Source organism: Fundulus heteroclitus, chromosome 23, assembly GCF_011125445.2.
Source record: "Fundulus heteroclitus isolate FHET01 chromosome 23, MU-UCD_Fhet_4.1, whole genome shotgun sequence".
Taxonomy (NCBI): Eukaryota; Metazoa; Chordata; class Actinopteri; order Cyprinodontiformes; family Fundulidae; genus Fundulus; species Fundulus heteroclitus.
The window spans coordinates 15,975,908-15,990,612 of NC_046383.1; the positions used below are offsets into that span (position 1 = coordinate 15,975,908).

General features: G+C 45.1%; 1 protein-coding gene across 2 annotated transcripts in view; it reads right to left on the reverse strand.

Moving 5' to 3' along the window:
* Positions 1–8,112, reverse strand: part of slit3 (slit homolog 3 (Drosophila)) — a 259,249-nt gene extending 251,137 nt beyond the window's left edge. For both annotated transcript variants that reach the window (XM_036127409.1, XM_036127410.1), the window contains exon 1: positions 7,537–8,112. In XM_036127409.1, the coding sequence (XP_035983302.1) occupies positions 7,537–7,727 (191 nt within the window). In that variant the 5' untranslated portion in view covers positions 7,728–8,112. The remainder of the gene's footprint in view (positions 1–7,536) is intronic.
* Between the last annotated feature and the right edge of the window lie 6,593 nt (positions 8,113–14,705).

Sequence of the window (14,705 nt, forward strand, 5' to 3'; positions counted from 1 at the left end):
CAAAAGGAAAGCTGTCCCTGTGCAAAACTTCTAAATCATCTCTGATTTATTGTTTAATTTCACCTTTGATCAATTAGAAAGTTAAATCTCATGGCGACACAAAGTGAACAAGTTTCTAAATACTTAAGTGGATTCAGAGAATCTTCGGTTCTCCAGGCTCTTTGTCTGAGATGTTCTCTTCATTTATAGTCCTGGATTAAAAAAAAATGGAGCAACTAGAAAACTGGAGGATAGGAAGGAATGTCCGACTGAAAGCAGCAACAGAAAGTCTGCAGCTCTGGCGTTTTCACAGCGGACCGTTCAGAACCACGTGATGGTTCTGCTTCAGAACCACGCTGACAACTAATGATTTCAGTCATTTCTGTAATTTACCAGCCGTGGCTCCAGCAGCAGCAGGTCGTTTAGAGGTGTACTGCTTTAATCCAGAGTCATAATCTGTCACATCCCATTAGGATTATCTGACCCAAACAGGGAGCAGAACCAGTCAGTGCTAACACGGACTTATTACCCCTAAGAGGTAACAGATAAAATTATAGAAGAGGTCTGAGCTTTTCTATGGTTATATATATGTAATGGTGAGATAGGAGGCGGTCTGTCTGAGCCGTGGCTCCAGGGAGGAGGAGGCCTGGAGTCACCTGCTGCCTTGCTCATGAGACGCAGGACAGCAGAGAGTCGTCATCTTTAACGATGCCAGGATTCACAGAGGAGAACTCGCTTCACTGTTTTTAAGAAAATAGTTACCAAACTTAATAAGAACATGGACTAAAAAGCTAATTCTCTAAAATTCAGGTCAAATACTTAAAGAACAATTAGTAAAAACGTCACAGACCAGATGGATAAACTCACTTTACCGACAAAAGATGTAACATAGAAATCCACTAAATACCCCAGAAATATGCAATAACAGCCTGGTACCGCCCAGAAGAATCCCTCTGACCCAGAGCGATTCTTTTGGGCGGTACCAGAACTTCAGCTGAGCTTATGGTGCCTTCAGGTACATCTGGTAAAATGGATTATCTGAAAAAGATTTGATTAAAATGTTTTATCATGTCTGAAGAGTCAGCAGTCTTGGCTGGATGGATGGATGGATGGATGGATGGATGGATGGATGGATGGATGGATGGATGGATGGATGGATGGATGGATGGATGAAAAATGAATGGACGGATGGATGGATAGATGGATGGATGGATGAAAAATGAATGGACGGATGGATGGATGGATGGATGGATGGATGGATGGATGGATGGATGGATGGATGGATGGATGGATGGATGGATGAAAAATGAATGGACGGATGGATGGATAGATGGATGGATGGATAGATGGATGGATGGATGGATGGATGGATGGATGGATGGATGGACGGATGGATGGATGGATGGATGGATGGATGGACGGATGGATGGATGGATAATGGATGGATGGATGGATGGATGGATGGATGGATGGATGGATGAAAAATGAATGGACGGATGGATGGATAGATGGATGGATGGATGGATGGATGGATGGACAGATGGATGGATGGATGGATGGATGGATGAATGGATGGATGGATGGATAATGGATGGATGGATGGATGGATGGATGGATGTATAATGGACGGATGGATGGATGGATGGATAATGAATGGATGGATGGATGGATGGATGGATGGATGGATGGATGGATGGATGGATGGACGGATGGATGGATGGATGGATGGATGGATGAATGGATGGATGGATGGATAATGGATGGATGGATGGATGGATAATGGACGGATGGATGGATAGATGGATGGATGGACGGATGGATGGATGGATGGATGGATGGATGGATGGATGGATGGATGGATGATGGATGATGGATGAATGGATGAATGGATGGATGGATGGATGAATGGATGGATGGATGATGGATGGATGAATGGATGAATGGATGAATGGATGGATGGATGGATGAATGGATGGATGGACTGATGGACGGATGGATGGATGATGGATTGATGGATGAAATTATTTATATCTACTTTATAAATTAAAAATTATCCCAAATCTTCAGTTGGTTCTAAAACGGAGACTTTTCCTTCTTGCTTGAAGTGAAAAGGTTCAGAACCAGAACTCCTGAGACCCGTTAGAACCCTGATAATCATCAGAACATCTGGAGTTCATGACGGACCGGTGGAGCAGAACCTGTTTTAACACGTTGGGTTCTGCTTCCATCATGAGTTCAGCTGAGGTTCACTAACTGGACCTGCAGCAGAACCCGCTCCACCACAAACCCTCCACCCACAGCCTCCACCGACCAATCACCACAAAGCTTAGAGAAGCCCCCCCCCCATGCATGCCAGCCTGCATACAGCAGCAGGATGGGGGGGGGGGGGGTCTGTGGAGGTGATGCTGCTGGAAACTGAAGATCTGAGCGTGTGACTGAGGAGGAGCTGCAGGTCGGGGGGGGGGGGGGCAGTGGAGCAGCTCAGCAGGAGGAAAGATGCCACAATGATCTCCAGCCAGACAAACAGAGAGTTACTCAGAGGAAGACGTCGACAGAGAGCAGGAGCAGAAAGTCTGGACAGAGAGGAGAGGCCAGGCGAGGACAGAGAAAGTGGAGAAGGTGTTTCTAGTACAGAACGGGCCAGAAGTTCCTCAACAAGCCATTAGTGATGGAACAAAAAGTCAAAAATAGGGATAGTTGAAGGCTTCAGCCAGGCAGCGCGCTGCTTCAGCTGCAGGCGGACTCCTGCCCCAGCAGACAGAGACAGCCGGTAAACCTGCTGACATGAAGCCCACGTTTAAACATCTATGCCTTAGAACGGGTTCCTGGCTGCAGAACATCAGAACATTCCCTCCTGAGCTCACGGCACCCAGGCCTGACATTTCACAGCCGTTTCCACAGAAAAGTCAAATAAGCACCGCAGGGTGTGTGTGCCCCTGCAGAACAGGTGTGAAGTGAACCCAGGAGAGAAAAGCCGTCCTGTTTTCTAATCCCCCCCCCCTAAAAGCCCCTCCACTCAAATTAGATGCAAATGAGGTCTGGAGTGGCTCCTGAGGAGGACATTAGGGACGGGCTGGCCGGGGAAAGCTGTGTGAGCGAACGGCTGAGGTCAGCGCTGCTTTTCTCTCATTAACCTTTCCAAATGTTCTGTTTATAATAGTGAGGGAAAAGTGGCGTTTAAAGCGTCTGAGCGCCGGTTCTGACAGCCGCACTGCAGCTCACCCGGAGCCCGAGGAAACTGCACTCAAAGCCATAAAGAAGGATGTTAAATTGAGAATAACTTTAATGATTTAAGGAGCTCGCTGACGGTTTCCACGGCTTATGGAGCCAGACGTCTCCCTCTCCACTGATTTCCTGTTTTACAGGCAGCCGTGCTCCTTTTTCCTAAAATAATATACCATTGTAGAGCATTTCAAAGCAACAATGAAGGTACTTCTCATGGATTCCAAGACTTCAAACCCAATTTCCTTCAACTTCTGTTATGTCCTTGGACACTTAACAGCGCTTTTTTACGTTTGTTTTCAGAACCTTCACAAAGTCGCCCTGAATTAGTTTGATTCAGTAAAATCGTCTTCAGAGAGCCGTAAAAACCAGCCGCAGGGTTGGATAGTAGAAAAGTCAGAAAATACTAAAGAAGCATCGTTTTACCACGTTATGGTCGTACTTTAATTCCTGCGTTGATAAATGATGTTAGTGTTTCTGCAGAATAAGTCTGTAAACTCTGTTAATCTGATAATCTTTTATCACAGTGTGAACCCAGCATTCCCCCAAAACACCTGATAAAACGGCTGTAAAATGCAAACCGGATTAAATTAGATGCATTTCTTCAATGCTTTGGAGCACATGCAGAAGATTGGTCTCTATGTGAATATTTATCCTATATTTATCCTGGACATGCAAACCTATTTTAACTGTAACTATTTTGCAGTTACTGATGTTAAAACACACAGAAACTGTTTCTCCACTCCCTGAATTGCTTGTGTTAGTTTTTTATCTAACGGCACATGGAGAGTAAAAGATCTGGACTCATAAATCAAATGAGGCTTTAGATTTAACACACCTGTCAAACTCAAGGCCCGCGGGCCGAATCCGGCCCGTCAACGCAATTTATCCGGTCCTCAAGAGCCAAAAAAGGCAGATCATGTCATAAAGTAGAGGCATAAATCCTTTTAAAGTTTATAAAGTGGCTAAAACTGAGCCTCCTGTAGTGAATGTTGATTTTATTAACAGTGTAGTAACAGCATCCTGCCACTAGATGTCAGTTTTCCCACAACACATTAAAACAACCCAGAAATGTGCAGAAAGAGAAGAAGAGATGCAGAATGATGAGTTTAAAGTGTAACTCACCACAATATCAACGTTTTTTTGCAGATAAACTGTATAAACTGGGCTTAAGGTGCTACTTTTATGCTACTGTGAAGTCTTTTATATTTCTATGTGAACTGAAATTAAATGATGAAGTTGGCCTAGTGGTTAGAGCAGCGCGCTTGCACTCAGAGAAGGATGCAAGTACCCGGTTCGATTCCCAGCGCCTGCACTCTGGGTCCCTGAGCAGGACCCTTAACCCCTGATTGCTCCCCGGGCGCCGCACATGGCAGCCCACTGCTCCCCAAGGGGATGGGTTAAGATGCAGAGAACAAATGTATGTTTCAATGACAATAAAGATGATATTACTATTATTAAATCAAAAGTATCGTCTATAAATGTGCAACTGGACCTTTTAATGACTTTATGATGCCAAAGTGGCCCATTGTAGGAATGAGTCTGTTTAACACAAAAAGACTAATCTGTGGAGGTTTATGAACTCCTGCAGGCTGTCATTTCTGAATCGCTCTTCATGCAGTCATTCAGCAACCTAAACGTCTAAAAGGTGGTAAAGGAAGGTGGTGTACTGCTGCGGACAGTAAGCAAAGCCCCCCCCCCCCCCCCCCCCCCCCGCCCCCTCCATGGCCGATGCATAAACTATGTGTGCTCAACAATGTCTTTATTATCTTAATTGAAAGTGATATCTCCATGCTGCCCCCTCTGGGTAGAAGCAAAGCACCGTGACTACGGGGCGTTATGACTTCCTTTTCTAGTTATTATCTTATGCGAAATTATTCTTGTTTCCAGACGTTTCATGGTTGCTGTGTTTAGTGTTTCAACCCTGAAGCACCCAGATGGAGAGCCGGCCACAGCAGTGAGGGGTCCAGTTCCCTCTGCTCTGCTGCAGGACTCATTACAGGCCCGTTTAGGATCAGGTTCACGTTTCTTTGGAGCTAAAGATCACGGCAAATCCCAAAAACGTTGTTCTGAGTAATTATCCTGATGATAATGAAACATTTTAGAGCTCAGAATGGTTCCAACATGAAACTGGTCCATTGTTGTAGGTTGCCCTTCCACAGTCAGCAGAACCCAATAAACCCATAAGAACATCTGGGCAGATGTGGTGGAAACATCTCACACCATCACCAGAGATCAAACTGCTGATCCATCCCTTCACTCAGTAAAAAAGCCTCTCCTCCAGCTTTTATGGAAACCTTTTCATGTTTGTTTTTCCTTTCAATCGACCACCAGCTGGATGTTTTTTCCAAAAATGTTGCATACCAGTCTGACCAGATCCATCAACACTGCAGCGTTCTCCTGCTTATAAATATCCTGCTGCCAGAAAACTATTTCAAAACACATTCCTCACATTTAATCACATGTTCAGTTAAACATTTATGATGCTAGTCACTTTTATTAAGACAATCTAACATCTACTATCTCACAAGAAATCACCAGCCAGTCAAAAGCAGTTAGAATCAAATATTTGGCTGAATTCTAAGGCATTTTAAATTAAAAAGATGCTGATAACAACACTAAAAAGATGGATTGTTGCTGTATCTGAACTGTTAATTATACCTGATAAATATGTGGTTTATTTACCAGACTGGGCCATTTTATCAGCAGAATGGGATGTCCATATTCACCTTATCTCTGCTGGCAAACCCAAATCTCTGCCTGGAGCAATAACGCTCATCTCCTTTACAAAGTTTCCCATCTGCCCTAACCTTTACGGCCCAAAGCTCATCCATTTTAATGCTTCCCATCTCAGACGCCCTGAAATATATCTGCAGAGGGAAATAAAGATGAAGGCCAGCAGCAGGGAAGAGAAAGAGGGAGGAAAAGAGCAACTCCAACCTACAACACTGACCTGGATAAATCAGGGAAACATAAACACAGTTTTCTGGAGCAGCCGGGGAGGGAGGGGGCACCGCTTCCCCAAATATGCCCCCCCAGGGACGGCAGCGAGAGGCAGAGGAACACCTTATCCCGCCGCCCCGTCACAACCAGCTCTACTTATTTATTTTACGGGGGTGTAAACGTCTTCGGGGGATTGCTGCGTGAAAGCCAACAAGTCCTGGTAGGTCAGCGCGGAGGGACGGCCAGCAATGTTAACACTCACACGTATGAGCAGAAGAAAAGCAATCACACAGACCAGCTCAAAGCTGCAGAAACCAAGAACACACAAACAAATGCAAAAGTAAAAGTGCAGCCTCACATCCTAATCATGCATGCTAGGCGGCAGCAGCAGCCGCCTCCCTGCTCAGACCCCACAGCCCGCTGATTGTGTTTGTTGTCTCAGGGTTGGGTCTGTTGGTGATCCCCTGCAGGGCTTCTGGCCGCCCCGTTATCATGAATAATCACTTCCATACCGCTCCGAGGAGAAGGTGCGTGTGTGATTGTGAGTGCTGTGTGTGTGGACGTGTCAGGGAAAGGCGGGAGGTGGCAGCAGCATCTGTCTGACGAGTGAAATCCCTCAATTTCTGTCAACAGGTTGGAATAAAACCTCTGAGATCAATTCCTTTGGAACGGCTGAGCTTCCGGTCCAGTTAAAGACAATAATGCATCTTCTTAGAAAGCAGCAAACCTCTGCAGAGAAACTTTCCTTCTGAGGTGTTTGAAAACACAAAGATTATATCAGGTCTGTACATAACAGCCTCAGCCTGATGTTAAAGCCTCACAAACAGCTTTAACATCAGGCCTGCAGCAGAAACCCAATCAGATTTACTCCAGTTTAGCTCAAAGTAGCCACAAACATCACTAAACTTAAGAGTTGCCTTTCTGCGTAAACCTGATTTAAAACACCAGACTGCTGAATAATTAGAGCTCCAGGTGGGCTGATCAGGCCTTTTCTGGCTGAGACCCATTTCTGCTCATCTGCTTCTCTTCTCTCTGTTTTCTGAGGATGATCATAACAGAGAAAGTTGCTCTTTGATTGGGACAGAAGTTGTAAATCCAGCAGAAAATGAAGGGATCACAGGATTATTTACATCTACGCATCAAAGCTGTGATCTGAAAGTGGTGAAAACTCTCAGATTAGATTTTTTAGTGAATAAGGAAATTAAAAAACATTTTTTATGTCATCTGCGGATCAGATTAATTGGTGCACCTTTAATTAAAACCCCTGAAAATGATGATATGAAATGACACAGCGGCTAAATGTGGTTCTGCTGTGAAACTTTAAGCCAGCAGAACCCTGCAGAGGCGCAGAGGTCCTGGGTCAGGCTGAAACCACCATGAAGTCTCACTTACAGGCGCTCTGCACTCCGCGGGATGCCTTTGGGCACAGTCTTCAGACCCAGACCCTGGCAGTCCACATGTGACCCGGAGCAGCTGCACTTGTGTGGGCATCCATCCACCGCAGCTGCCCCCACCAACGCGGCGAAAAGCAGAAGCCAGAAGCGGCTGAGCCCGGCGCGCTTCTCCGACCCGGCTCCAGACATGTCCGGCAGACTGCTACCTCCGACCGAAGCGGCTTAAAGACCCAGCGGGAGGAGGTCGGGTCCTGGCGGCGGTCAAAGGGGCGTCGCTGGCTCGGTTCTGTCCAAGTTAAACAAACTTTCTCCCGTGGCTCTGGCTTCGGACGGTTCTCTCTTCAAAAGCTCCTTCTCCGGCCCGTTTTAAAACATGAAACTGCGCGTCTCCGTCTTCTGCGCGTAAAGTCTCTCCAAAGGCTCCCAAACTGCAAAAAGTCTCCGCTAAGGTATCAGAATCCCTTTTGGACTTGGCCGGGGGGAAATGTTCCGTCGGGCCGTGACCTCCTCCCAGAGAACATCCATCCGCTGCCGGGAGAGCTTGAGGAAAAGTTCAGGAGCGCAGCGCAGCAGACTGGAGCGTCCTGGGCGAAGCATGCGGGATTCCCCCCTCCTCTCCCCTCCCTCTCCCCCTCCCTCCCTCCGGGACTCTCTCTCCTGATTTCAGCAGAAACACGCAGAGAGATTTCTCCAAACTTTCACTCGCTCCTTATCTGCCGCAGAAACACTCCCTGCTGCCCGAACCGGACTCCTTTCCCACACAGAGGAGGAACGCTGCGCTCCCAGCCCGCAGTAGCGGCGCAGACATGTTGGAGGAAACGTTTCTCTTTTTCTGTTGTGGCCAATTTATCAACTTTTAACGATCTGCGCTGCGATCATGTGTTGGTTTTGAGGAATGCTTCATTTGACCCAAATCTCTGAGGCTTCATCCAGATAGAGTCACTGTGAGCCTAACAGGTCGGTTCTGTAACCACCAGCAGATGCTGCATCTCCAGAAACTGATTAAATCCACCTTTAGGTCTCTCTCCCTACTTATTCACACACTGAGATATAAAACACATAAATAGTGTCTTATTGAATGGAAGTTATTCAGCAGATGTCAAGGAAAGGTTCCGCTTCATGTTACTGTTGTTGGTTAGTTGCAGTTCTCCAGGTGTAACAATAAAAACAGCGATTAAAGAGCAAACACCATGGAAGAGTTTAGCTGGTCATCCTGATCCTCTCTGGCTTCTCAGGGACAGCAGCCGTCTCAGAGCATTCATCCACACAGAAATCTTCACTTCCAGGTAAAACAGCTAAACTTGTCATAACTTCTCTTTCTAAGGGAACATCTACTGCCTGTTCTTCACTACTTTAGATTTCAGGTTTTATCACTTCTGCAGCTTTCAGACTCCCTGCAGCTGCTGATGAAACAAGATGCAGAAGTGCTGCTGCCCTCTATTGGTGGAGGAGGACGCAAAGTGGGAGAAACCTGGATAAAACCAACTTTTCTTTTACTTCTAGAAGTGTCCACTGATGTTTGCACTTAATTCTGTAATAACAGATGGAAAATCAACAAATATCTCTATTTATATTGCACTTTTAAATAAACAGCAGCAGTTGTTAAATCAAGAATAGAATTTAAAATTCTCCTTCTAACGTATAAAGCCCTTAATAATCAAGCTCCATCATATATCAGAGCTCTGATTACCCCGTATGTTCCTAACAGAGCACTTCGCTCTCAGACTGCAGGTCTGCTGGTGGTTCCTAGAGTCTCTAAAAGTAGAATGGGAGGCAGATCCTTTAGCTATCAGGCTCCTCTCCTGTGGAACCAACTCCCAGTTTTGGTCCGTGAGGCAGACACCCCGTCTACTTTTAAGACTAATCTTAAAACTTTCCTTTGTGACAAAGCTTCTAGTCAGAGTGGCTCATGTTACCCTGAGCTACCTCTATAGTTATGCTGCTATAGGCTTAGGCTGCTGGAGGACATCAGGGTCTATTTCTCTCTCTCTGCTGAGTTCTCCTACTGCTCTCCAATCTGCATTATTTGTTGTTATTTCTACTTTTAACTTTGTATTCTCCAAAATGATGAAGAACATTCTGACACCTTTTCTCAAAGCAGTGACATTAATACAGCTTTTGAAAGATCTCTCCAAATATTTGTGACATTATATGATAATTATTGTCCACTGAAAATCCAGAACTACAAAAAGTACAGCAGGTGTCCTTGAGTGACTAAAGAATAGATAATGTTTTATTGTCACCACCTTTTACCATGGTGATATTATCTGTGAGGCAGACACCCGCTTAGGTATTCCTGAGAATAATAGTGTGCAAACAGTTAATAACAGTAGAGTGATTATAACATGATGGACCACAAACTTCTCTGCAGGAGGCGATTGCCCTCACAGCTCTGGAGAAGAAGCTGTTACTGAGTTTATCAGTTCTGGCTCTGAGGTTCTGGAGCGTTTAACTGATGGCAGAGGAGCAGACGGTGCATAGCCTGGGTGGGGTGGGGGTGGGGTGGGGGGGGGGGATCAGAGGAGATGCGTCTGGACCTTCTTTGGACTTGTTCTGCATAAATTGAGTCTAGATCCTGCAGACGGCATCCCACAATCCCCTGCTCTGTCCTCACCACCTTCTAGGTCCTTCCTCTCCTGGACTGTGCAGCTCCCAGACCTCACAGTGATGCTGAGACATAAACGCTCTCTATTGTAGCTCTGTAGAAGTTCTTTAGCAGCTTAGGGGGAAGTCCAGACCTTTTCAGGTTCCTGAAGAAGAAGAGTCGTTGTTGGGCCTTCTTCACCAGGTGGGAGGTGTTCTCAGTCCAGGAGAGGTCAGAGATGTGATCAGGATCAGGATTACAACACCTGTAAAATAAAAAATGCTCCTTATAACAACTTAAAACTAAGGAAGCTCAAACTGAACCTAAGAGACACACCAACAAATTAGCAAATATTTTACCAATATGTAAAATAGCTATTGTAGGAAAATATTATGACAAAAAACATAATATGAAACAAATATGGAAAATTTTGAAAATAACATGATCCAAAACGACACAAATAAGTTAGAACACCTAATTATTTTAATGATAAAATAACACGATTAAAATAGCTCACAGTTTTAACAAATTTGTTGTGAATCTTAGTTAAATTTGTCTAAAAACATCCATGACACAAGAATTTGATACACTCAGTGTTCCAGAAAGAGAAATAATAGATACTGTTAAATCTATAAAAATGAAAGATGCACTGATCTACACCACATTATGTCCTTGGTAGAACGTGTAATTGAGGGGATTTCCAAACCACCACAATAATCCCAGAGAATATTCAGAGAGGAAGATAAACATTTATGGACCGGATCTCTGTGACCACAGTCCTCAAAAGGTTCTTCAGCAGTTTAACTGCAGACTGGAGACATTCTTAGAAAAACATAAATGAATCCCAGAAAGTCAATATGGCTGCAGATCACAATGATCAACAACAGCAGGACAGCTGCTGCTGGAGTGTTTGCTGATATTCAACAAGCTTTAGACTCAATAAATCCTGATTTACTGTTAAAACGCTGCAGGATCAGACGGCTTCTGTTACACCGGGTCAAACGGGGAGATTCAGTGATTGGAGATCACTTCTGGGGCTCCGCAAGGGTCAGTTCTGGGTCCTAAACCCTTTATAATGACAGTAAATGACATGCAAAGTATCTGAAGTTATGAACGTTGTATTACCTGCTGATAACACGTTTTCTGCATTGGAGACACTCTGGAACAATCGTTAAAGACGTGATGAAAAACTATCATTTGTTTTATACTACTATAGATAGCACTATTGTCTATGAGCTGGTAGTAACAGGGGTTCTACTTCATGGAATAAACTTTATTTGCTTCTTTTGTTTAATAAATGCTTTGGATTAAAATCTTTGTATGAAATTAAGTATGTTTCTCTTCATGAATAAGAAGTTGTGAGAGTAATGTTGCAGGAGGAGACGTTAATATGCATTTAAGTAAGCCCGCCCAATTTAAAGTGAGCATATTGTATATTATAGTGTAAGTGTTGCCTTTAGGGGAAGGAAAGAGGAATAAAGTTGATCGTCAAACAATGAAGTTATGGGAAAGAAGGCCGACCGAGGTCAGAAGTGAGCGTCTGGTTTCCTGCCCAGAAAACGTCCCATAGAGGCAGCGTTAGCTTTGATGCTGTTGATGGAGAAGAACAGAGCGGCTCAGAGGGAGCTGGGTTGTGTTTTTGTAGAGAAAGTCCAGGACTGGCTGCTGAGAGGAGCTGGGTTGGGTATGAGGAAGCGTGGCGTAGCAGAGAAAGACGTTAGCGTGGTGCAGCACATGCATGAGAGCTGCAGGACAGCGGTGAGGTGTGCTGCAGGTGAGACAGAGGAGGTCAAGATCTGAGCTCCTTCCTGTCTGCAGCCGAGATGCACAGGTTGACAGGAGGTCAGGCTGGAGCCTCCATGGCTCATGATGTTTGCAGACGACATCGTGATGTGTGGTGGAAACAGGGAACAGGTGGAGGAACATCTAGAGAGGTGGAGGTCTGACCTGGAGATGAGCGGAGTGGAGGTTAGCTGTAGCACGACTGAATCCATGTGTGTCATTTCAATCTGATCAGGAAAGACCTAGAAGGTACATCATATCTCCTAAAGATGGAACCTAGAGGCTAAAGTATAAATATAAAACAGAACAAGGTCCAAAAACAGAACATTATGTCATAAGGGCTGGTACAGGGCCAGACGTGTGCGGCGCAGCGTCACCAGCATCAGCAGAGATGGAAAACAATGAGGTCCTTACGGCTTTGGTCTACCAGGAACTTTCTAAAGATTGTTGGTTGTTGCGTGAACTCCAGGTGAGAATGTGAACCCAGATGGATTTCTGCCGTCCTGAGCAGCATTTCTGCATCCGGCGCCGCAGCTGGCCGCTGTTTCCCTAGGAGCTGGACCGGGTCAGGACCGGGTCAGGACCGGGTCAGGACTACAGGACCGGGTCAGGACTACAGGACCGTAGCCAGATGTGAGCCTCTGCATTGTTTTATTGCTTTGTACGGAAAGACGCAGCAAAATCATCTTTAACTAGCCGTTCTTGGAAGTATTTTTATATCCAGGAACAATTAGTTGACTGTTTTTGCCGGTAAAGGTCAGATATGATCAGAACTTTCTTTCCTGCGTAGGTCCACTGGTGGTACGGCGTTTTCTCTCCTTTGTTTTATTGTGTTGGTAAATCCAGCATAATTAAAGATTCAGTGTTAATTTTTACTGCAGGGCTGCTGGTAGAAACCAGATCTAAGCCTTTCCTGCAGATTCTGAGGAGTTGTTGAACTTTTCCTCTGCTTGTGAGTGTAAATGTGGATCTTTGCTCCCCGTTCTCAGTCATTGTGTTGAGGTGCTAATCAGACAGTCTGGCGGCGGCTCTTGTTTCAGGCTGTTTCTAGTGCTGCTCTGTAGGCGCGGCTGTCTGAGACGTCTCTGATTACTCATTCCGCTCATGAGACTAATTACCCTCGACAGGTTTTCACTCATCACCAGGTAATCAGTTAACGTTGGTGGTTTTCTGCAGACCAAAGAACGAGCCTCTCTACCTGTTCTCCCATTAACTGGTATCCAGTCTGCTGCAGCACACCTACATGAGCCACGCTCAGCTTCAGACAAACCCAAATTAGTTTCTCTCTCCTACAGACAACCACACCACAAAAACTACTGAACCCTGAGGCAGGCTGTAGGGAAGTGGCAATTCTGGTAAAATTCTCATTTTCCTTGTTTGATAATCTGATTAAAGCGGATTTAAAGGACAAAACGTAAGCAGAGAGTGATAAAGATGCTGCATCAACTACAGAGCCACCAAAAACTATTCACACCCTTTTCTACATTTTCTCACTTTAAAACAAAAGACATCAGTGGATTTTATCTGGCAGACCAATTGTGGTCAGTAACTCTGAAAAAGCACACATGGTTAAATATTTTTACTGATAAAAATCTCAAAAGTGTGGCTTGCACGTTAAAAGAAGCCTTTCTGGCTTCAGGCGTTGTTCAGAGGATCATCCAGCATCATGGAGACCAGGGAACCAGAAGGTTCTGGTCCAGTTTCATCTTTTTTCAGGAAAATCTTTGGATTCTTTGAATGAAGGGCATCAACGTTCCTGTGAGCGAGCTGAGAATGAAATCCTGCACAGGGCTCCAAACTATGCTAATGCTGCGGCACTTAAACAGTGCCACATGTTCTCCCCCTGCTGCGTCCCATGTTGTGCTTGATTGATGGTCTAATTTACTAAAATATCACACCGACCCACACTCCACCGGACCGGTGCTGCTGCTGTTTAGGAGAGATCATGCTGCTCAGGAAGATCTGATGTTAGCAACACGCTCTCAGTGTGTCTCACCGGTTCTGCTCTCACCAAAAGCTTTTCACCGTAGAACAAGAGAACCTTCTCCGCCTTTAAAGAGCCGGAGGCTCTGTGAGGTAATCTGCCGTTTGCTGCAGGATCTGCACTTTGTGTACTGCACACATCACACATAATGACGGCGCAGCCGTGTGATTTAGGGTTGAGCAACAATAACTCATTAAACTCTAACCCCTGTGATTAAAGCCCTGATTGAGGCGCAGCACATCTGCACAGCTGACCCCAGGAGCCCATGAGAGCAGCAGCAAAGCCCTGAGCTATTTAGCCAGTGACACGGCAGCACATGTCTGCAGAAAGCATGCAGGAAGCGCCGTTTCTCCCCCGTCATCATTCAGGGCCCAATTACAGCAACAATAATGGAGCCTTTATTCAGCGAGGAACCGCAGTCCTGTTCAACAGCAGAAACTAAGATTAAATCCAAAATCATGATGAGAGAGTTAAAAGGAGGCTAACTGGAGGTTAATGCAAACTAAAAACAAACGTGTTAAAATCTAAACAATTAGAACCCAGGCTTCTGCTGATGACGGTTAAATTAAAGCTGCAGGTCCGATTCTGAGGATTGACGTGAAATTATTCAGGATCATGTGGAGCAAAGAGGAAAACAGCAGCTTCACCAAATCAAACCTGGAAAAATTTAGCAGCCTTTTCTGGACCGGACCGGAGAACTGGACCAGAACCAGTTCTGGTGTCTCAGCTTTAAAAGCTCAGCTTGTTGTTATTTAATGATGACATTAAAACCGTTAAATAAATAAAGTGTCTGATCCAGGAATCTACCACTAAATGT